This window comes from Zonotrichia albicollis, chromosome 15 (genome assembly GCF_047830755.1).
Source record: "Zonotrichia albicollis isolate bZonAlb1 chromosome 15, bZonAlb1.hap1, whole genome shotgun sequence".
In the NCBI taxonomy this organism is placed as follows: domain Eukaryota; kingdom Metazoa; phylum Chordata; class Aves; order Passeriformes; family Passerellidae; genus Zonotrichia; species Zonotrichia albicollis.
Window position 1 is genome coordinate 15,782,519 of NC_133833.1, and position 22,833 is coordinate 15,805,351.

Genomic DNA, 22,833 nt, shown 5'->3' on the forward strand with positions numbered 1-22,833 from the left:
GGATGTTAAAGGGACATTTCCATTGTCATCCTTTCCTTGCCTGAGTTTGCAATTTCTTGGTGAATTATGGTAATATGGCAGCCCAGAGCAATTACCATCCACAGGTGAGTCTCGCTGTGCTCTGCAGGATTTTTACCCTTGAATGAAATCACTGCCACTTGGTTTGTGAGGCGCCCCGGGGTGCCAGCTTTGCAGGCAACTTTCTCACTTTTTTGCATGAAGGGTTTCAATGCCAGCTTGGTGCAGGAATACAAGACAAGCCTTGGTGGTGACAGTCTCCCAGTCACTTTGTTTTGACTTAAGCCTTCGCTGACTTCTGACTATGGTGGTATTAGGTCTGGATTATTATTGAAGACTGTCCTCTTTTATTTTTCTTGCCTGAGATGTCACACAAAATTACATTTGTGACTTAAACTGTTTTAGTCCCTGTGGAAACAAGAATTCTGCATTTTGGTTCCATCATCATGCTCATTAAGAAAGCAGGAAATGCAGTATGAAGTTCTACAATTATCTTTTTCCTTGTATCTTTTTTTCCTTTCTGTAAAGGATGGAAAGTGTATCATTTTTTTAAAGTGAGTGTGGGAGTGGCAGAGTTAGGTCCAGATTTGTTTTGATGAGACCTTGAGTAGAAGAGCTGCCTGAGGAAGGTGGAATTTATTGAGAAGGGCATGGGCCATGCCTTATGACAAGAATGAGGTATGATGTGGTTGTCTTGAGAACTCATGTCCCAGGGTGATGAACGAAGAATACCTAGAGAAAACTGTGAGGCAGGATGGGCACAGAGCGCTTCTGCCTGGGATCCTTTGCAAGATTTTAGAGTTCTGGAGTTGAGGGCATTGTGGACCTTGAGATGCTGTGTGGTATTGAAATGGCCACAAAGTTCTTTGAGGTGATGAAATTCTCCCAAAACAGAAAGATGTTTGTGCTGATACATCATTACTGTATAAATGTGTTGGTAAGAGGAAATGCAATGATGAATGTTGTTTAATGAACCACTTCCCTCTTTTGAGGAAGGCATTGTGGGAGGGTAGGACTTGAGCTTGCTGAAGTCCTTGTGTAGGAGTCCACGTATAAAGCAGCTTCCTCAGCTGTTGATTTTGTCAGGATGGTTCCTTGCTGCTTGTCAAGTGGGATTTGCAAGAGGATGTGATGAGAAAGAGAGCATAAATCTGTGTGCACTTCATGTCTCCTACTTGAGCACTTTCAGGGTCAGCCTCAGTAGAAATGGTGTGTTCCGTGGTCATGCTTAACCCTGATTCCTGCATAGCCACACCAAACCCTGCAGAGCAGCTCATCTCTGATGTTATGGTAGAAATTCTCCCCCACAATTTATTTTGTGACTCTGCCTATGCTTCGGCTTTTGTTGTGGTTGTCTCAAAATAAAATTAATCTGTGCCAGGATCAGAGCTGTCACTGTGATCACAGAATTTCAAGGATCTCCAAAGTGTAGCTCTGTGGTGTTTCCATCTAAGATTGCTGAAAAAACTCAGCACGTTAAAGGTAAATTTTACACAGTCTGGCAGACATTCTGTGGCTTTGCATCTCTTGATAATGTCTTTGTGCCAATTGTGAGGGTAGTTTGGGATGTGCAAAGGCCTGGATTATGATTGGAGTGGGTTTCACGTCTGGGGCATGCTATTTTGGTGGGGCAGTTTGGCTTGTAATCCTCCAAGTGGCAGGGAGTACTGCTTGGGCTCTGTCTCATGGGTAGGGTGAGTTTGAGTGGAGAAGATTTTTTACTGAGGAAATGGAGATGCTGTGTAGCATAAGCCCTGTCACTGGGGACGAAAAGCTCCAGCTGCTTAGCTGGAGATTAATTTCCCAGAGCTTGGTATAGAGGATTCCACTGGAAAACCTTGTGATACCACCTGTCACCCAGGGTTGCTCTCCTGGGATCCTCTCAGGTCCATCTGACGTCCTGTGTATCCTTGGTATTGTCTGTGCTCTTCCAGTTAGATGTGAAGACATCTTCCATACACAATTTAGATCACTTGCTTTTGAAAATATGTCTTTGGTGAAACAGCAGCTTTTCCAATTATCAGTGTTGCTTGGTCAGTCTTCTCAGAAGCTCTCCTTGCTTACATCTTTGCTCTTGTCTTGATAGGGAGTGGAAAAACCGAAGTTGACAGACTTGACGTTTTGATATGGTAGAATGGGATATTCCAATTTTCTTCTCTCCTTTTATCAAAACATTCCACCTTGTAAAATTTTTTTTTTCTTTTGCATTCACCATGTGTTGGTAACAGTGGATGAAATGCAGACTGCTGAATTTTGGCAGCTGTCAGGTAGCAGAGTTTCCAGTAGTTGACCATCAGTATGAGGGATGGATTTTCGGATCTTCTAAGCTGAGGTTGAGGTTGGGAGAATGACCTTAGATTTGCAGGATCTCTTCTACTTAGCATGTGATAAAAGTACATGAAAGAGCATTGTGTTCTGTTCAGTGATTTAGAGGCTTTTGCAGAATGTGGGGCATTTCCCCCTTATTCATCTTCTCCAGAAATCTCTGATGACATTCAACAAAATATGCTTCAGAACCAAATGCCACCCTTGACAGTAAATATTTTCTGAAGAAGGAGCCACGGATGCTTCAGGTAAGTTCCTGCTACCTAAAGAAGATGAGTCTGAAATACTGTTGCACCTTTTTATGTCTTTACTCATGGTATCTTCGTTTTGGATTGACCAAATATGCCTGGATTTGGAGTTGTATTTGATAATCCTTATGGGTGCCTTCAAGTTTGAAATGTTCTTTGATTCCTGTACTGGATCAGCAGAGCACCACTGCCTCCTCCCATTCCTAACTTCTTTCTCCAGATGCAGTTCGAGCAAATTACAGTTAGCATGGATGAAGGAGAGACCCTAACACATTTCTCAGAGTGGATGTGTTGGCAGTCGGGTTGTGTTTTCAGAGAAAATGACACAAATAAAATGACTGCGTTGTTTTTACCCTGTGGATCTGCCTATACAGAGGCAATCCAGGGGTAATATGCCCCTGGGGTTGGACATTCTTTCTGTTTGTTTCTGACTGTGCTGGCCTGCCTGAAATATGAAGTCAGAAATTTACATTCAGCATGAAGATGGCAAATTTGGCCTGAAGAACAGCTCTTCATCAGAGTATATGAAGAGGGTTCAGAAGCTGTGGTTGCTCCATATTTTTCTCAGCATTCACTATGGATTGGTGTGCTGAGCCTTGATGGCTTTGAGTTCTTGAAGGAGATTCACTGGTTTGTATGTGCTTAGTCAAGTCTGTTTACACCAATGTCAAAGTACCTAGCGATTGGGCCTGTTTTTGAGAAGGCTGTGAATTCTCTCCTTTGAGAGGATGGAGCCAGAAGAGTGTGATTTCCTTCCAGAAGGTGAGGTGAAAGGGCACTCTGTTTGTCTGGCATAGACTTGAGGTAAGCAGGAAGTTTTCTCTTTGAGTGGAGGGGTGAAAGATGACAGCAGAGAGGAACAAGAACTGTCACCAGTGGTGTGTTTGTGCTTCATGGGGAGAGTGAAGTAATGGAAAAAATACATTGGTAATGGAGATGAGGAATAAGAGAGTATGTGTGTGCTTTAGGACAGTGAAGAAAAGGAGGAAGATAGGAAAATGGAAGAAGGGAAGGATGGATGGATGGACGACTTTACTGATATGTCACAGATGCTGTCACTGTAAACAGAAAGAGAGCAGTGCAAGAATGGAGGGAGAGAAGACAAATGCAGAAGATGCTATGAAGGTATTACACAAGGAGGTAAGTAAAGATCAAAGATGACAAGGAGAAAAAGAAAACATCAGCAAAGTGGAGGAGCAGTACGAAACGACCTTACCTCTAATCGCTGGGTGGAGCTGGTTCTCAAGAGCCCCCGCCTCGATTGGAATATTCCGCGGCCAGACGCTAATGCCACGTAAGTCGAGTTCGTGGATCCGGCTTGTTTTTTCTTCTGTCTGGCTCAGGAGGCGACAGGCGAGATATCAGAATGTGTAAGAAGAGAGAAGCGGAGAAAGTCCAAAGGATAAAATACGAAAGGAGCACCGTTTAAAGAAACAGCAGAGGAGACGGCCATGACGGAGCGGAGGCACAGGCGCTGTCGCGTAGCGTGTGCGGCGACGGAGGAGCGCACGGTGTCGCTGCAGGCTCAGGAACGGGTCCGTGTGGGCGGCTCCGCCCCGGTGCGGCGGAGAGCCCGGCTGTGAGCGCGGGGGGGCGGCTCGGGCCGGGCAGCAGAGCCGGTGCGTCCGGGCGGCGGCGGGGAGGCGTGCGGGGCCCGGGCCGGGGCCGGCAGGCAGAGCGGCGGCGGCGGGCGGCGCGGCAGGAAGGATGGGCGAGCGTTGTTGTGCGGCGGTGGTGCGGGTGCTGGTGCTGCAGGCGGCCTGGGCGCTGTCGGGCGGGCAGGTGCGCTACTCGGTGCCGGAGGAAGCCAAGGCCGGCACGGTGGTGGGCCGTCTGGCGCAGGACCTGGGCCTGGAGGCGGGCGAGGCGGAGGCGCGGCGGCTGCGGCTGGTGGCGCCGGGCCGGCGGGCGAGCGTGGAGGTGAGCGGGGCGAGCGGCGCGCTGGTGGTGAGCTCGCGGCTGGACCGGGAGGAGCTGTGCGGCAAGAGCGCGCCGTGCGCGCTGCGCCTGGAGGTGCTGCTGGAGCGGCCGCTGCGCGTCTTCCATGTGCAGCTGGAGGTCACCGACATCAACGACAATGCCCCCGTCTTCCCCGCCGCCCGGAAAAACCTCAGCATCGCGGAACTGTCTGTGCCGGGGTCTCGTTTCCCGCTGGAGGGCGCGTCGGATGCGGATATTGGAGTGAACGCTCAGGTCACCTACACACTCAGCCCCAGTGAATATTTTACGCTCGATGTTAAATCGTCTGATGAAAACAGGAAGTCTCTGTTTCTGGTACTCGTAAAGTCTTTAGACCGGGAGACGATTCCCGTGCATCGGTTGGTGCTGACGGCGAGTGACGGGGGCCGGCCCTCTCTAACGGGCACCATGGAACTTGTGATCTCGGTGCTGGACGCAAACGACAACGCCCCCCAGTTCAACCAGTCAGTGTATAAAGTGCAGCTGCTGGAGAACGCTACAGAGGGAACGCTCGTGTTACGTGTTAATGCCACGGATCCGGACGAAGGAAGCAATAAGGAGTTTTCTTACAGCATCTTGTGTTCGACTCCTATTGGTAACAAAGAGCTCTTTACCATTGACGCTAAGACGGGCGACATGAGACTGAAGGATACTTTGGACTTCGAAGACGTTCGTTTACATGAATTGCAAATCGAAGCGACAGATAAAGGGACACCCCCGCTGTCGGGTCACTGCAGCGTGGAGCTGGAGGTGTTGGACGTGAACGACAATGCTCCGGAGGTGTGGGTGACGTCGCTGTCGGTGCCGGTGCCCGAGGACGCGTCGTTGGGGACGGTGGTGGCCCTGCTGAGCGTGTCGGACCGGGACTCGGGCGAGAACGGTCGCGTGCGGTGCTGGGTGTGGCCGGCGTCGCCGTTCGGTCTGGAGGCGACGTTCGCGGGCTCGTACTCGCTGGTGCTGCGCGAGGCGCTGGACCGGGAGCGGGTGTCGGAGTACGAGGTGGAGGTGCGTGCGGAGGACGGCGGGGCGCCGGCGCTGCGCGCCAGCCGCGGGCTGCGGGTGCCGGTGTCGGACGTGAACGACAACGCGCCCTTGTTCGCGCAGGCCGTGTACACGGTGCTGGCGCGGGAGAACAACGCGGCGGGCGCGGAGCTGGCGCGGCTGTGGGCGCGGGACCCGGACGAGGCGGCCAACGGGCGCGTCAGCTACTCGGTGTGGGACGGCGGCGTGGGCGTGGGCGGCGGCGCGGACTCCTCGTCGTCGGGTGTCAGCGGGTGGCGTCCGGCGTCGAGCTACGTGTCGGTGGACGCGGAGAGCGGGCGGCTGTGGGCGCTGCAGCCCTTGGACTACGAGGAGCTGCAGGTGCTGCAGTTCGAGGTGCGCGCGGTGGACGCGGGGGAGCCGCCGCTGAGCGGCAACGCCACGGTGCAGCTGTTCGTGCTGGACGAGAACGACAACGCGCCGGCGCTGCTGCCGCCCGCGGGCTCGGCAGCGGAGGCGGGCGGCGCGGCGGCGGCGGCGGAGGCGGCTTTGGCGCTGGCGGGGGCGGGCTCGGAGTCGGGCACGCTGTGGGCGTGGGCGGCGTGGGGCGCGCCCGCGGGCCAGGTGGTGGCCAAGATCCGCGCCGTGGACGCCGACTCGGGCTACAACGCGTGGCTGCGCTACGAGCTGTGGGAGCCGCGGGGCAAGGGCCCGTTCCGCGTGGGGCTCTACAGCGGCGAGGTGAGCACGGCGCGGGCGCTGGACGAGGCGGACGGGCCTCGCCAGAGGCTGCTGATCGTCGTGCGCGACCACGGCGAGCCGGCGCGCTCGGCCACGGCCACGCTCAGCGTGTCGCTGCTCGAGGCCGCCGAGGCGGCGCTGGCCGCGGGATCTTCGTCGTCGTCGTCGTTGTCGGCGGTGTCGCGCTCGGCGGCGGGCGTGGAGCTCGGGGCCGGGGCGGCGAGCGCGGCCACCAACGTGTGGCTGGTGGTGGCCATCTGCGCCGTGTCCAGCCTCTTCCTGCTGGCCGTGGTGCTGTACGGGGCGTCGCGCTGGGCGCCGCGGGCGGCCGTGCTCTCGGGGCCCGGGCCCACGACGCTCGTGTGCGCCAGCGAAGTGGGCAGCTGGTCGTACTCGCAGCGCCACAGCCGCAGCCTGTGCGTGGCGGACGGCGCTGCCAAGAGCGACCTCATGGTTTTCAGCCCCAACTTCCCTCTGCCGCCGCCCGCACCTGCAGCCAAGGACACGCAGCCGGAGCCCTCCGCTCTCCTCGACACGGTCAGTGTTCCTCCCTTTCTCGCTCTGTCCCCTCTCACCCGCCCCCTGGGCTGTTGCTGCCTGGAGCCGGGCTCCGGCCTCTCGCCGAGGGGGCGGGCCGTGTTGCATTTGCTTTTAACCTCTGCGTGCTGGTTGCATCATCCCTCCTCTTCGGTGCCTGTAATATGTTGTATCCTAGCAGGTTTTTTTTTTACCACTGTGATCTTCTCTCTTCGTTTAATCTTGTTAAAGAGGGTGGGTCGGCAAAATACTTAGGTCTTCCTGCTCTCGGTGCCAAGCTGAATGAAATACCTTTTTTGTCTTGCAGCGTCTCGTGAGTCTTGTATTTTTGATGGTGCTGAGAATGGAGTTCATCTATATGTCACTTTCTTCTCCATTTTTTAATTTTAGAACCTTCAGTAGCTGTTTCAGAATCAGTCATAATCTGTCTTTAAGCCGCATCTTTTTCTTGTCTACTCAGCTTTGTTGTCCCCTGCATCGAAAATATTTTGCCATTTTCCTACCTAGGTCTTCAGAGTCATCAACTTTTTCTGCAGAACTTTCCTGCAAACCTGTATTTGAACTCTGCTCCATCAGATGCTATCTCCTGTAATCTTTGACACATCTCTGTTCATGACTTTCGGTGGTCCCCTCATGAGTTATTAAATAGAACCATTCTTGATAAACATTTCTGCCCGACTGCAGTGTTTACTATATCTTTCTGGTTTTATCAGGTCTGATTTTATTCCACCTGTGGAGTTAATCCCAACTCTCTCTGAATGCCTCTTTCAGTCTTTCATTTTGAATGGAGTATCATCACTTGCCCACATCTCCCTGTCTTACAGGTGGGGCAGTTTTAATGAATTTCTTGCTTTTGACTGCTGTGAATTGCTGGTTTCCAGTCTTGTCTTACTCAGAAGTCCATCCTCCTCTTTTTTTCACCTTTGAAAGAAAAATCTATATTTAAATTTCTTGCCTGTTCACCGTGCATGGCATATATTAATTTGTTAAGTATTGCAGAATTACTATGGATATGAAAAAGACAGATGCATTTCACACTTTCCCCTTCGAAGTATGATTGAAATGAACTTTGTGATGTAAGATACTTAATGGCAAAAGAACACAAACCAAAGTTGATGTCAAAATGTGCAGCTGTAGTTCTAGACTGAGCAAGACATATTGGTAGAGGACTTGTTTTTGGTGGATTAATGTATTTGTGGAAGCACCTCAGTTTGGTTTCTGACTTGGGTAGTCCCATGTACCCATCAGTCACAGGCATTGTATTTCTTGGATGTTGTGGGGTTTTGACATGATCTTATTTGCGTTTACTTTGTTTAATTTTGGTTTTCCCTTCCCTGAGAATAGCTGTTTAAATAAACTCATTTTTGTCTCATTGTGCGCTTGCCTTATGATAATCTTGTGGATATGAAGATGGATGATGCTTGAAACTCCCGATTTCCAGAGAGTGATTTAGCTTGGCTTTATCAGGAGATGTGTTGGCAATTGTAAGTGAAAGCCATGCTGCCAAATAATGCTCTTTTATTTCAGACTCTGTGCCCCTTGCCATCACTGTGGTTCATTGTCTTGTATTCACTTAAGGTCAATTTTACTTTGAGAGAAAGCTGTGAGGCTTCAAGTTTCTTTTGTTTCTGCCTTCATAGAAACGTATACAGAAATTTTTGCAATACAGCAGGAATTAGAGAGGATGTAATAAGAACCTGTTTGCTTTTTCAGCCCTGCTTCCCTGAAATTTTGAACAGTGATCCTTGAACACAGGCCTAACAATGGAGACCTAGAAATAAATCAAGACAACAGTTAGAATAGCAACAGGTGTAATTAAAAATATCTATTGACAGACCTACATGGACTTTTTAAGCATTTTATATGTTCCTTTTTTGTTGTTGTTTTTTACCTTTGAGTGCATGCATCTTTGATTCTTCCTGTGGTATAACCAGCAACTCACTAATCTGTGAAATTCCCTGGTTTATGTTACTGCCTGGTCTATAGGGCAGGGCAGCAGAAAGTGCCGTAGTTGTGTAGAGAAGAGGCTCTGATGTATTTATGTCAGTAGATGAGGTGGGAGCCTGGGAACCTGTTAGGAGATGAACTGTGCCTTGCCAGAACAGTGGTGCAACCCTTTTATCTCATCCCCAGTATTGTCATGGTTGTATGATTCTGCTGTGTCTGCAGCAGCTCATCTCCATCAGTAATGGACACATGGTTTTGCCATACTGTGAGCTTCTACCGTCTAAAAATGATAACCAGGACCTTGATCTTCATTGTGCAGCTACACTTGGGGGGACAAAATTTAGGGAAAATACTGATATATACAGATGAGAGAGTTCAGATTCCCTAAGTTATTTCACACTTCTGAGAGAATTTCTGCTCTGTTGGAATGTTTAAAGCACAGAGTTAGGGAGTCGCTGATGGAGTTGAAAGTCTTTGGAATTGGTGTTTGCTTATGCTTTACTCGGTTGGAAATACACTTCAGAAGGCAGAACAATTCTGCTATGGACAGACACAGGTACTCTTTGTAAGATGGTGGGTGTACTGTACTATTTACTCTACAAAAAACCAAGGAGACTGTGTGGAATTGCTCAGCCACATCCCTGTCACAAAGCCATGAAAAGGTAAGCAATTTCTGTTCGTTTCTAGCATTCCTGGACTAGACCAAGTACATTACACGTGAATCTGTCTTCTGAAGACCTGAGTACTTTCTATAGATGGAAGATCGAGGATACAGTCTTCTTCGGTAGAGGAAACAACTGAAGTATCTTCCAAAAGAAAACAAAAATGAGAAAATTGAGTTATGCCTCCTGAGGCATAAGAGAAGATGAAGTCTGGAGATCAGAAGTAGCTTTATGCAGTGAAGATATTCCTCGGAATGATTCCTGGGTTAATAAGGGCGTTCAACTGAATGTACATTTTGGCAAGTAAGTGCTTCTCAATTAAAGTGCCTTAAGGAAGGAGAAGATGAAGAAGAGAAAGAGAAGGGGAGGAGATAAGAGGATCAGCTATTACGGCTGCGGAGGAAGGCAGTGTTCGGAAGGGAAATCTCGGAGCGCGTCGGCCGAGGGGGCGGAGCCACGGCAGGTCCATCCCGGCACGGAGCCGCAGCGGGCGGAGGGCAGCAGGCGGCTACTCACGGGAGGAGCCGCGGTCGGACACCAGGTGCCGCTGTTGGCCGCGAAGGCGCCGTGAGCCACGGAAGGGCGGCAGCTCCTCCCCGAGCCTCAGTCACCGTACCGTCAGCCGGAGGAAGGATGCGCCGGACCGGCCCAGGCGGGGCGCCGGGAAAGCGGAGCGGCGTGCTGCTCGTCCCAGGGAGACCCTAAGGCGGACGGCGGGGGAGTGGCGGAGAGCCGGTCAGGGCCAGGGAAGCGACCGGAGGCGACAGCGGCGGCGATGCGGTGGGGGCCCGTGCTACGGGTGCTGGTGCTGCAGGCGGCCTGGGCACTGTCGGGCGGGCAGGTGCGCTACTCGGTGCCGGAGGAAGCCAAGGCCGGCACGGTGGTGGGCCGTCTGGCGCAGGACCTGGGCCTGGAGGCGGGCGAGGCGGAGGCGCGGCGGCTGCGGCTGGTGGCGCCGGGCCGGCGGGCGAGCGTGGAGGTGAGCGGGGCGAGCGGCGCGCTGGTGGTGAGCTCGCGGCTGGACCGGGAGGAGCTGTGCGGCAAGAGCGCGCCGTGCGCGCTGCGCCTGGAGGTGCTGCTGGAGCGGCCGCTGCGCGTCTTCCATGTGCAGCTGGAGGTCACCGACATCAACGACAATGCCCCCATGTTCCGTGAGGACGAAGAAGCCCTTAACATCGCGGAATCGTCTCTGCCGGGATCTCGTTTCCCGCTGGAGGGCGCGTCGGATGCGGATATCGGAGCGAACGCTCAGCTGACCTATGCGCTCAGCCCCAGCGAGTATTTCAGTCTTGATCATCAGGGGAATAATGACCAGAGCGCAACTTTGGCTCTTATTTTAACGAAATCTCTGGACCGGGAGACGATTCCCGTGCACCGGTTGGTGCTGACGGCGACTGACGGGGGCCGGCCGTCTCTGACGGGGACAATGGAGCTGGTGATCTCGGTGGTGGATGCAAACGACAACGCGCCCCAGTTCAACCAATCCGTTTATAAAGTTAAAACCTTAGAAGGTTCCGAGCTCGGAACTCTGTTAGTCACGCTTAGTGCAACGGATCCTGACGAAGGGATCAATAGTGATATTATCTACTTATTTGGTAGACGTGCTAGTACACAAGTTAAAGAAATGTTCACTATCGACGAAAACAAAGGAGAGATCAGACTACAAGGCAAATTAGACTATGAGGAAATGAATAGTTACGAGATCCCTGTAGAAGCAAGGGATAAAGGCTACCCTCCGCTGTCGGGTCACTGCAAGGTGGTACTGGAGGTGCTGGATGTGAACGACAACGCGCCGGAGGTGTGGGTGACGTCGCTGTCGGTGCCGGTGCCCGAGGACGCGTCGTTGGGGACGGTGGTGGCCCTGCTGAGCGTGTCGGACCGGGACTCGGGCGAGAACGGTCGCGTGCGGTGCTGGGTGTGGCCGGCGTCGCCGTTCGGTCTGGAGGCGACGTTCGCGGGCTCGTACTCGCTGGTGCTGCGCGAGGCGCTGGACCGGGAGCGGGTGTCGGAGTACGAGGTGGAGGTGCGTGCGGAGGACGGCGGGGCGCCGGCGCTGCGCGCCAGCCGCGGGCTGCGGGTGCCGGTGTCGGACGTGAACGACAACGCGCCCTTGTTCGCGCAGGCCGTGTACACGGTGCTGGTGCGGGAGAACAACGCGGCGGGCGCGGAGCTGGCGCGGCTGTGGGCGCGGGACCCGGACGAGGCGGCCAACGGGCGCGTCAGCTACTCGGTGTGGGACGGCGGCGTGGGCGTGGGCGGCGGCGGCGCCGCGGGCTCTTCATCGTCGGGTGTCAGCGGGTGGCGTCCGGCGTCGAGCTACGTGTCGGTGGACGCGGAGAGCGGGCGGCTGTGGGCGCTGCAGCCCTTGGACTACGAGGAGCTGCAGGTGCTGCAGTTCGAGGTGCGCGCGGTGGACGCGGGGGAGCCGCCGCTGAGCGGCAACGCCACGGTGCAGCTGTTCGTGCTGGACGAGAACGACAACGCGCCGGCGCTGCTGCCGCCCGCGGGCTCGGCAGCGGAGGCGGGCGGCGCGGCGGCGGCGGCGGAGGCGGCTTTGGCGGGGGCGGGCTCGGAGTCGGGCACGCTGTGGGCGTGGGCGGCGTGGGGCGCGCCCGCGGGCCAGGTTGTGGCCAAGATCCGCGCCGTGGACGCCGACTCGGGCTACAACGCGTGGCTGCGCTACGAGCTGTGGGAGCCGCGGGGCAAGGGCCCGTTCCGCGTGGGGCTCTACAGCGGCGAGGTGAGCACGGCGCGGGCGCTGGACGAGGCGGACGGGCCTCGCCAGAGGCTGCTGATCGTCGTGCGCGACCACGGCGAGCCGGCGCGCTCGGCCACGGCCACGCTCAGCGTGTCGCTGCTCGAGGCCGCCGAGGCGGCGCTGGCCGCGGGATCTTCGTCGTCGTCGTCGTTGTCGGCGGTGTCGCGCTCGGCGGCGGGCGTGGAGCTCGGGGCCGGGGCGGCGAGCGCGGCCACCAACGTGTGGCTGGTGGTGGCCATCTGCGCCGTGTCCAGCCTCTTCCTGCTGGCCGTGGTGCTGTACGCGGCGTCGCGCTGGGCGCCGCGGGCGGCCATGCTCTCGGGGCCCGGGCCCACGACGCTCGTGTGCGCCAGCGAAGTGGGCAGCTGGTCCTACTCGCAGCGCCACAGCCGCAGCCTGTGCGTGGCGGACGGCGCTGCCAAGAGCGACCTCATGGTTTTCAGCCCCAACTTCCCTCCGCCGCCGCCCGATGCTGCTGCAGAAAACTGTTCTGCTGGGAAGGGGCCGTCTGTCTCCCCACTTGCTTCAAGCATGGTAAGAATCCTCAACAGTTTTGTTTCTCTCTCTTTGGTAGTACGATTTCCTTAATACATCAACGTTCGATGTATTAAAGCGCATTTTCTGGTACAAGACTTTTAGAATGACGTTCTAGCTTTCCAGTGTATTGCATTTAGACGTGATATCTTCTTGCTGTGTACGTGTTCACATTTTGAAATTTCATTTTCTCTATACGTGACTGCCCGTCAAAATTCTCGTGTTTTCTTCTCTCGCTTTTAAAAATGTATCTTGCATCGGATGGTATTTTTTAATGTGGTTTGTAATTTTGTTTTTACTGTCTCCCTGTCGTCAAATTGCATTACTAGTTCTATGGAATATTTTATTTTTCTGTTTCAGCGCTTTTCAAATTGTGAATTGTTCAGTAGTTTCATATTTCCCTCAAGGTGTATGTAAATGCGTCTTTGAACGCCTTATTTGATGACTTATCAGTCAAGCGTCAACACGCGCTCGTGAGTTTTTAGATTTAAAAGCTTCTCATTGTCGCGATTCGCCACTCTTGAGAAACTGAAATACATGATGTACTAATTTTTGGGCGAAAGGAGCGGATGAAATGTTGGTGAAAGTTGTGAGCGTTGTTCTCTGTCTGGAAGTCCATCGAAAATATGTGCATGTGTGAGCGCGGGGTGTGGTAAAATCCAGGATGCTTTGTGGAGAGATGGAGAACTTTTTGCGGAACGGGGTGGTAATTTACCATTCCTCACGACCTGTTCTCACTTCTCGTAGTGATGGGGCGTCTCTTTTATCCCATCCGTATAGAAATACTCTGTAGAAAAAAGGGTCTATATTTGGTGAGAGAGGAGAGAGGCGGGAAATTGGTGAAGGGAAAAATTATAACGGAAAACTTCTGTGGGTGGTGTTCAGTGGTTCAGTGATGGTTGCTTAGCTTTTGAAAGCTTTTGACTATCTCAGCAGCAGAGCAGAAAATACCAAGAGAACAGTTTCGGTACTATTTTCCTTAGTGATTTCCCGACTCAGAGAGCGATCGTTTAATTACCAGTTGTTTTCAACACAGTTATTTTTCAGCTGATCTTTTCCTAGCGCTGATGGCACTGAGCTGACTCGGTTCTCATCTTGGCCAGCTTCAAAGTACTCTTTGAGATCATACTTCAGGGTCATGTTTAGTGTTTCTTAATTGTCAGAAAATTAAAGCAATTTTTAAGGGGAAAATTGAAGTTTTCTTCTATCTCATTGAATTTTCTCTATAGCTTAGGAGCGAAATGTGTAAAGCTGCCGGAGTAATACATCAAGGAGTACATATATATTTCGTGTTATACATTCACTACTTTTGGTTCACTCCCATATTTTTAAGACACAGTGATATCTGTAAACGCGGTATTTTTATTTTGACTAAGTACACTTGGTTGGGTTGTGAGCTAATAGAGGTCTTTAGAGGAAGGTCACGGACTGTAGAATTTAAATGACAGGTGGTTGTTTCCAAGATTACGAGACTGGTGTTTATAAGTGTACAGAAAACAGAATGAATATTTAAAACTTCATGTCCTTTTTGAAAAGTATCGTAGGAGTGGGTTATCTCTCGTCGATCCGTAGAAAAGCATTTCATTGTGTCCCACGATTTTCTCTTAGATCACTTAGTACCGGATTTAACTTTGAGTTCTTTGTGTATTTGCTGAGGATTGTTTATTTAGTCTCCTTTGATCGTGAACGGGAGTCGCGTGCTGAAGGGGAGTGGGTCATCACCACTTAACTATGCGTGAACTACTTCAATTGTGAGGAGCAGGGTCTGCCCCAGCTCTGTAGAACTGTCACTTCTTTCCTTTATTCACATGCGTGTGGTGGAACCTCTGATTTCTAAAGCAAAACCGCGTATTTTAAGCTTATAAATAGATTTAACTGCCTCTGTAAAAGATGGAGAAATAGCATATGCGCACAGATGTGGAAAGCAACTAATTTCTTTGGGTTATGGTTAAGGGCGATGTGGGGTCTCAGTGCCGTTTGGGGCAGGGCAGGATTTGGCTTCTGTTCGGTTCCCCTTGGTTTCTCTGACTGTAATAATGGGTTGAAGAATTTATCGGGGCTTGTTACAGACGTACACTGTCAAGAAAATATTTCTTTTAGAAACATAAACAACCTTAACTTTAGAAACAGCTCGTGGATGCTTTTACTTCGCGAAGTGGTTAACAGAACGCTCTAGAATATCCATCAGTGCTTGAATAAACGCTGCCAATTTCGCGCAGAGCTGTCAGTCGCTGCAAGCCCGGACTGCTCGTACCGCCGCCCGTTTTTCTGGAGAGTGACGCTGATTGAGGCGGTGTTATCAGGCACAGAGCAATCCCGGCAGCCGAGGCGGGGCTGGGCTGACAGCGGGAGGAGCGCGGGGGAAGCGGCAGCAGCGCCTGCTCCGCCGTGGTGGCCGGAGGATGTTTTGCAGCTTCCAAACAAGATTTTACAGGCAGGGAACTGCTCGGCGCGGCTGCCTCGGAGTTGGCAGAGAGAGACTCCGAGTGCTCGGCTCGGAGCCGCTCCTGCCGCCCGAGCGGGACCGAGCCCCCGTAGCCGCTGTCGCCGGGGTCATCCCCGGCAGCTTCCGTCAAGTCCAGTGGTCTCTGACTGGGGGTCAACAGAGCGATCTGTGTCCTCGTGTTAAAGAGACGAGATCTTGCCCGCAATGTACTGAATAGCATGTAGTGGGTCCCTGTTTCTATGCGTCGATGCGGGTAATGAGGATTTTCCAGGGAATCTAAAAATCCTCTGCATATGCGTTTGTTACTCCGGGCTGCTGATAGCTAAAAGTCATCTCCGCTCGTGCTGCCCCAAGGAGCGGCTGCGAGCTTTTTGAAGGGCATCCTGACACCACTGCTCGCTCTGCCTGCAGGCACAGCCTGCCTTGGCAAAGAAGAGGGGCTCAGAGCGGATCGACCCGGCGATGCTGCCAAAGTTCTTTCCGCCCATCCACCGGGAGAAGCACGGGGCTAGGAGCGAGCCTGGGCTGGGGGGCTCCCGCAGGGCTCAGGGCGGGCTGCCTGCCCCACCTCCCGAGCGGAGGCGCCCGGTGTTTGGGGTCTCCGTGGCAGCCCCGTCCTTCGTTTCGTGTGAAAGGGATAGCGGGGTCCTTGCACCTCCGTGGGGGCGATCTGGGCTCGGTCGGAGGTCCGGTCGTCCTTGGTTCGCAGGCAGACCCTGTGCACTGCCGGATTCCCATTGTTGTGGGAGCTGTTTATGCGCTCCTTTGGGCGGCGGTGGGGGCTGGACCTGCCCTCCGGGGGCACCTGCGCCGCGCAGAGCTCATCGGTTTCCGTGGGAGGAGAAGCAGCAGAGCTGTTGTTCCGTCCGTTCTCCTTCACAGATTTCCCTGCTGTCTCCCGCTGAAGTTCGGTGCCCTAATTTAGCACCAATGGGCGCCCCTCCGTTCTGGTGAGCGCCCCTGGGATTGTCCCAAGCCCCGAGCAGGACGTGTCCTGGAAACCTCCGTCAAAGGCATCACCACTGATGCATTGCCCACGGAAATGGTGCTTTTAAATAATCGCTGACATAATGATGATGTTCAAGCACGAGTGTCCCTTCGTGTGGTACTCCACAGCCACCACACAAACCGGTTTTGGTCTTCGCCTTTCGTTTTTGCCTTTGTTGGTGTAATAGTTGTTCTGGCAGCCACAGAAGCACAACGTGGCTGGACTAGCGACGTCTAACCGCAGGAAAAGGGGAGGATTGCCTGAAAATGTAAGGGAGGGAGGGAGAATGAGTGAGCCCCGAGGCGGTGCAAGGGCAAGCACCTGGCAGGCAGAGGAACACGGAGGATGAGCTCTCTGAACCCGTCTGGGAGTGAGACATGATGAGGAGTCGTGTGGAAGTGAATGGTACCTGAGAAGGATCACAAAGATGAATTCCTCCATCAGTTGGGTCAAACGAGCTCTAAGAATGGGTCCAGCGGCGAGAAGGGGATAGGGAATGGTTTGGATATGGCAAACCGAAGGCAAATGTAAGATGAGGGGGTTTAAACAGAGGTTAGATTGTTCTGCTGTGATACCAAGGAAAGTGTTTGTGTTAAAGGTGTTTAATACAACGTAATTCTTTAATACAGCATAGTAATGTAATTAGAGCCAGTGAATTGAATTGGAGAGGATACCTTTGAGATTGGAGACGCTGAAAAGAAGGATTAGATGGAAGGGTGGCCCAAAAAGTGAGTAGAGACCCAGTGTATAAAGGCACACTTGAGACTGCCTTGAGCTGGATGTGGAAGGGAAAGCACAAACAGGCAGGGAGGAACACGCCTGGGACTCAGCCAAGCAGAGCAGTGGCTCCACACAACGGGCAAGGCTGGATCCTGCCCCCGTGGCACAACTCTGTTATTCCCTTCATGGCAGCAGTGTCTGTGTTGTAACTGGCTCTCGATATTTAATATTACTGAGCACTGGATCCTGGCTGTGACCCAGAGCTGCTTACCTGAGTGGTGTGGGGATCAGAAACTTGTGTGCTGGGTTGGGAAAGCATGGTAGGATCTGGTTGCCAACATGGTGCTTGCTACATGCACGTTCTGGTGAGCAAAGCAGGGTGGTGAGGTTTTAAAATAATGTTAAAAACAAATGAAGACAAATTCACTTAGAGTCCTGTAAACAAGCACCGGGCAATGCTGCAAAATTAGAGATATAGCAGAAAGATAAAAAACTTATTTCTTGGTAAATGAGCTGTAAATGAATGGAATAAAGACTGATATCATTGTGGGCTGCTGATACTTCTCAAAAGGTGAGTACATCTGAGAGGCAAATGTGCAATTACTTTGATTTTGGCCATTCACTAATCAGTTTCTTCTAGCACTGCTAGTATTTTAGGCACCACAATGAATAACTACAGCTTGTCATTCCAATATGATATTTGAGGAAAATCTGCCTTTGAGGGGATTTGTCTGCTCAACAAGAGGATGTTGAGCCCAAAATTCTTGAGTTTCCTCATTGTAAACTGAGTCACAGATGGGCAGGTAGAGGCTGTGTGTTTTACCTGTGTGTGCACCTGAGGGATCAACAGGTGGCTTTTCAACTCTTCCCAGACAGATGGATTTATCCTTGCTGCAGGTTAATGTTAAGGAACACATCAGTCTTTCCTGTGACTTTAATAGATGTTATTGCATTGATTCAGGGTGTTTAGAAACGACTGTGCATCACTACAGAGCAGAAAACCCAGCAGCCTCTCTGGTATTGTGGATGACATGGTTGCAGAAGAGGAATCTAGGGCAGATTGGGAGTGGGGGGAGTCTGGGTGATAATTCTGTAGTAATTGGATAGGAATTGGGCATTTCTGCCCTTAACAATCAAGAAAAGAAAAAGGGATAAGCTGCAAACTGAGAACTTGCATTGTGTACGGTGTGCAATGGGTTATTGACAGATTTATGTCCTCTGTGGATTGAGGTTGGTGCACAGCAGCAGCTCTGTAGCTTTCTCTCAGCTTTCTGCTGCTACCCCTGAGCTGTAAGGGATTCGGTAGCATCAAGGAGCAGAAGTAAAATGCAACATTCAGGTACTGCCAGGACCTCCTGGAGTTAAAAAAATCACATCTGCAGACAGTTGTGCTGGAGCAGACCAAGATCTGTTCCAGTGTGCCAGGATGAGAACCTCACTGTGGGGCTTTGCTGAGTTGTGAAGATGCAAAGAGATCACAGAGATGTATTGATTTTTTTTTTTTAATTTAATGTACAACGTTTGGCTGTGCTCCAGATTTTCTCCCTTTTTGAGAGGCCCTATGTATACTATATATTATTGAAATGTTCTGTTTCATTTGCCTGGAAATTCTCAGCTGCAGAAAGAAGCACAATGAATATGAGATGGGTTAAGATCTGTCCTTGTTACACATTTATAGCCTCTTGCTTTTGATCGATCAGGATCTCATCACAACAAGCTCTCACAGAAGGGAAGTGGAAACAGAGGAGATGGAGGTGCTGCCAGGGCCCATCAGTATAAACTGCTGCTGAAGATCCTTCCAGGAAGGTTTTCCAGGAGGATATTTTCAAATGCTTTTCTGCCCCCTTGTCCCTGCTTTGGGGTGTATTTGGTAACTGTTCCTTCTGTGTGGAAAGCTGGGGGAGCAGAGAGCTTTGATGTTATTTTTTTCCTCTCATGATTTGCAGGCTCTCTGTGGTATCAGCTCATCTCTCCCCATAATCCTTGGGGATGTCCTAAATGCAAAACCTCTCTTGTGCTGATATTTATTTCTATGTAAGTAGTTGAACTGCTGCAGCCTCCCATTTCCCCCTGCCACCCGAGCCACCCCCATCCTGCTTTGGGAGGCTGGATGGGAGCTCATCTGTGGCTGGGAGTGATCTGACTGTCCAAGCAGAGCCCCTTCTCTCCAATAATTCGTGTTAATTTCTCTTGTTCAGAAGGTGAAGCAGGAAAGAGCCTTTTTCTTTTTCCTTTTTTCATATTCTCTTCCCCCCCCCCCCCGCCGCTTTTTCCCCCTCCTTTTTATTTTTTTTTTTTTTTTTCATAAAGTTTAACAGGGGTAGAGTCGACTGCCTCCTCTAATTGTGCTCTTAAACCCCCTCTGGGAAATGTTGTGCTCAGCCGGAGCGTGTCTGGGCTGTGCTGACCCATGTTTAGCCGATGCCTGTCACTTCTCATCCACCTTTCCCTTCCACCGCGGTTCTCTGACAGCGCATCCTCTCGCTGCCTCTCCCGCAAGGAGCGGAGGGAGGAGGGGGCTCTGCTCTGCCTCTCTTTTTCACGGCAACACATCCATGACGCGCACTCGGGCTGCGCGCAGCCCCCCGCCCCATCTCCGTCGGGGCGCTGAAAAAAGAGGGGAAGAGGAGGAGGGCAGGAGAAGCCGCCGCCGGCCGGCGGGACAGCGGCGGCGGGGGGAGCGCAGCCCCCTCCCCCGGTGCCGCGGGTGTCGCCGCGGCCTCTGGGTGGCGCCGCCGCCGCCGCTGCCCGTCTAAGAGCCGCGCGGGGCCGGCGCTCCGGTCACAGCGAGCGGCGGCGGCGGGCGCAGCGCTGCGGAGCTGCCGCCGAGCCCCGCACGGCAGCCGGCGGCACGGCACGGCACGGCCCGGGGGGAGCGGAGCCGCCGCGGAGCCTCCCGCGCCTGCACCCAACTTGCCGCCGGCGCGCCCCGGTGCCCGATCGCTCCGCGCCGGGAACTTGGGGCGTTCGCTGAAATTCTGGATTATGTTCCTGCTGAGCCGGTCTGCGGGGAGCTGAGCCAGGGGAGGAAGCATGCGGGGCTATTTAATGGTTTTCTGCCTTATTTGCTGCACCGCGGACGGGCAAATAGTGTATTCCATCGCCGAGGAAACAGAGCGTGGAGCGTCTGTTGGGAACATAGCAAAGGATTTAGGAATAGATGCAGCTACACTTTCAGCTCGGAAATTTCGCATGATCACCGGTTCAAGTAAGCAATATTTTAATATAAATGCCAGCACAGGGGCTTTGTCTGTTAACGAGCCCATAGACAGAGAGCAGCTTTGTGAGTTAAAGTCTGTCTGTCTTCTGAATTATGAGCTCGTGTTAGAAAACCCTCTAGAGCTTTACAGGATGGAATTCAAAGTCTTGGACATAAATGACAACTCCCCCAGCTTCCCCTTAAGTGAGTATCATATAAACATGCCGGAGTTCCTGTCACCTGGGGCACGGTTTACACTCCCCACCGCCCAAGATCTGGATGAAGGTGCTAACAGTGTCCAGAATTATACTCTGAGCCCTGATGAACATTTCTATCTGGAAATGCAGATACGCGGGGATGGGAGTAAATATCCTGAATTGGTGCTAAAGAAAGCCTTAGACAGGGAGCAGCAAGCCACTCACAGACTTGTGCTTACAGCCAAAGATGGTGGGAACCCTCCAAAGTCTGGTGATGTCCCGGTCATTGTGACTGTGCTGGATAGCAACGACAATGCACCAGAATTTGAGCACTCGGTCTATAGGGCGAGTATCTTGGAGAACTCCCCCAGTGGCACTTTGGTAGTCCAAGTGCACGCCACGGACTTGGATGAAGGTCCAAATGGAGAGGTCAGGTATTCCTTTAGCAATACAACTTCTGCTGACTTACAGCGAATGTTCTCAGTTCACCCGCACACTGGGGAGGTGACAGTCAATGGCGTTTTAGCTGTTCAGAGACCCCTTCTCGAGATGCTGATTGAGGCAAAGGATAATGGGGCATTTGGCATGTCCAGCACAGCTAAGCTGCTGGTGGAAATCACAGATGTGAACAATCATGGCCCGGAGATTACAATTACATCCCTTTCCAGTCCCATTCCTGAAGATGCTGTTCCTGGCACGGTGATAGCTCTGCTGAGTATTTTGGATAAGGACCCTGGGGAGAATGGGAAAGTAACTTGCCAGATCTCTGAAAACCTTCCCTTCCAGTTAAAGCCTTCCCTTCAAAACTACTATAGCCTTGTCACCAGTGAGCTTCTGGACCGAGAGCTGATCAGTGAGTACAACATCACCATTACTGCCACGGACTTGGGTTCTCCTCCTCTCACCACTCAGAAGACTGTTTGGGTGCAGATTTCTGACGTGAATGATAACCCTCCTGTCTTTGGTGCTGACGCATTTGATGTGTTTGTGGAGGAGAACAATCCACTTGGTGCTTTTCTCTACCAGGTCTCGGCATCTGACCCTGATATAGGGGAGAATGGACGGGTCTCTTACACGCTCAGGAATTCCACAGTTGCAGGCAGTGCCCTGACCAGCTTTTTGTCTATGAACTTGGCCAATGGGAGCATCTATGCAAAACGTGCCTTTGATTTTGAGCAGCTTAGGAGCTTCCATTTCCAAGTGGAAGCCAAGGACAATGGGTCACCAGCCTTGAGTGCTGCCACAACAGTGAATGTTTACATCTCAGACCAGAATGACAATGCCCCGGCCATCCTGTACCCCACCAGCCAGAACGGCTCAGTAGCTGTGGAAGTTGTGCCCCGCCTGGCTGATGAGGACTACCTGGTGACCAAAGTGGTGGCAGATGACGAGGACAATGCAGAGAACGCCTGGCTTTCCTATCACCTCGCCCATTCCTCTGACTCCACCCTGTTCCAGCTGTCGCCGCACACCGGCGAGCTGCGCACCACGCGCTCCATGCGCTCCACCGACTTCCTCAAGCACAAGGTGGTGGTGGTGGTGCGGGACCATGGGGATCCACCGCTCTCCTCCACGGTGACAGTGGGCATCCTGCTGGCTGACACCCTGCCCCAGGCACTGCCTGACTTCGATGACAGCGGGGAGCCACCGCCACTGCTCAACGCCACCAACATCTACTTGATCATTTCCCTTGCATGCGTCTCATTCATCTTCGTGGTGTTCATCTTCTTCCTCGCCATTGTCCGGCTCTGCCAGTGCCGGACTTGCTGCTGCAGTGGCTGTTGCTGCCCAGCTGAGGACTATAAAAAGTATTGCTACAGTGTGCACATGCTGCCCAGCTCCCACCTGCCACCGGACATGCTGGAGGTCACTGGTGTGGGTAAACTCACTCACACCTACCTGTACAGGGCATCTGTAGGTCTTGGGCCTGGAAACAGCAGCATCCCCAATGGAGATGCTGGCAATGTTCCTGGTGGCTCAAGGTTACAAGTGCCAGGACCCTGCATCCAAGTGCAGCAGGTCCAAAGTGACCGGTTGAGCGCTGTCCTCGTGGTAAGTGCTCCTTCCTTTCACTTGTTTTCTCCTAGGCACGTGCCTGCTCAGTGCATACTGAGGGCATTTGCAGGAAAAGAGCCATCAATTCATGGCACCTGGAGGAAATTTAATTTTCTTTTATGTATTTCCTAAAGCCAAGAATCTCTTTGGCTGCAATATTGTCATGGATGACAAAAGAGATTTTTTTTTTCCCCACTGTAAACATTGTGTCTCAAGGACCTTGAGACACAACTGAAGGTAAAGGGTAAGTGAAAACAAAATTCCTTGCAAGCCAAGCCATTGTCTTCAGAGAGCTAAGTAGGGGCATGATGCAAGTCCATGCAAGTTTCTAATCAATGAGTGGTTCTAAGATACACTGTATGGAGTCTGTGATTTTATTATTTTAATTTTTTTACCCCTGCCTTGACATGCCTGAGATTTTTTTTTTTATTGAAGGGAAGTAGTTTGTTGAGCCAAGATGCTGGTTTTCAATGCCTAAGGTAATTCTGTGGTGGAATAGCTGTAATCCCTTAGCCAGC

General features: G+C 52.3%; 1 protein-coding gene across 4 annotated transcripts in view; it reads left to right on the top strand.

Moving 5' to 3' along the window:
- The first annotated feature begins 3,864 nt into the window (after positions 1–3,864).
- LOC102065439 (protocadherin alpha-C2) overlaps positions 3,865–22,833 on the top strand; it is a 93,476-nt gene continuing 74,507 nt past the window's right edge. Inside the window, exon 1 of one of the 4 annotated variants that reach the window (XM_074552232.1) lies at positions 3,865–6,809. In XM_074552232.1, the coding sequence (XP_074408333.1) occupies positions 4,299–6,809 (2,511 nt within the window). In that variant the 5' untranslated portion in view covers positions 3,865–4,298. Of the gene's footprint in view, positions 6,810–8,713; positions 12,711–19,637; positions 22,313–22,833 lie in introns of those variants that run through there. The other 3 variants (XM_074552234.1, XM_074552231.1, XM_014273756.3) reach the window with 3 other exon arrangements.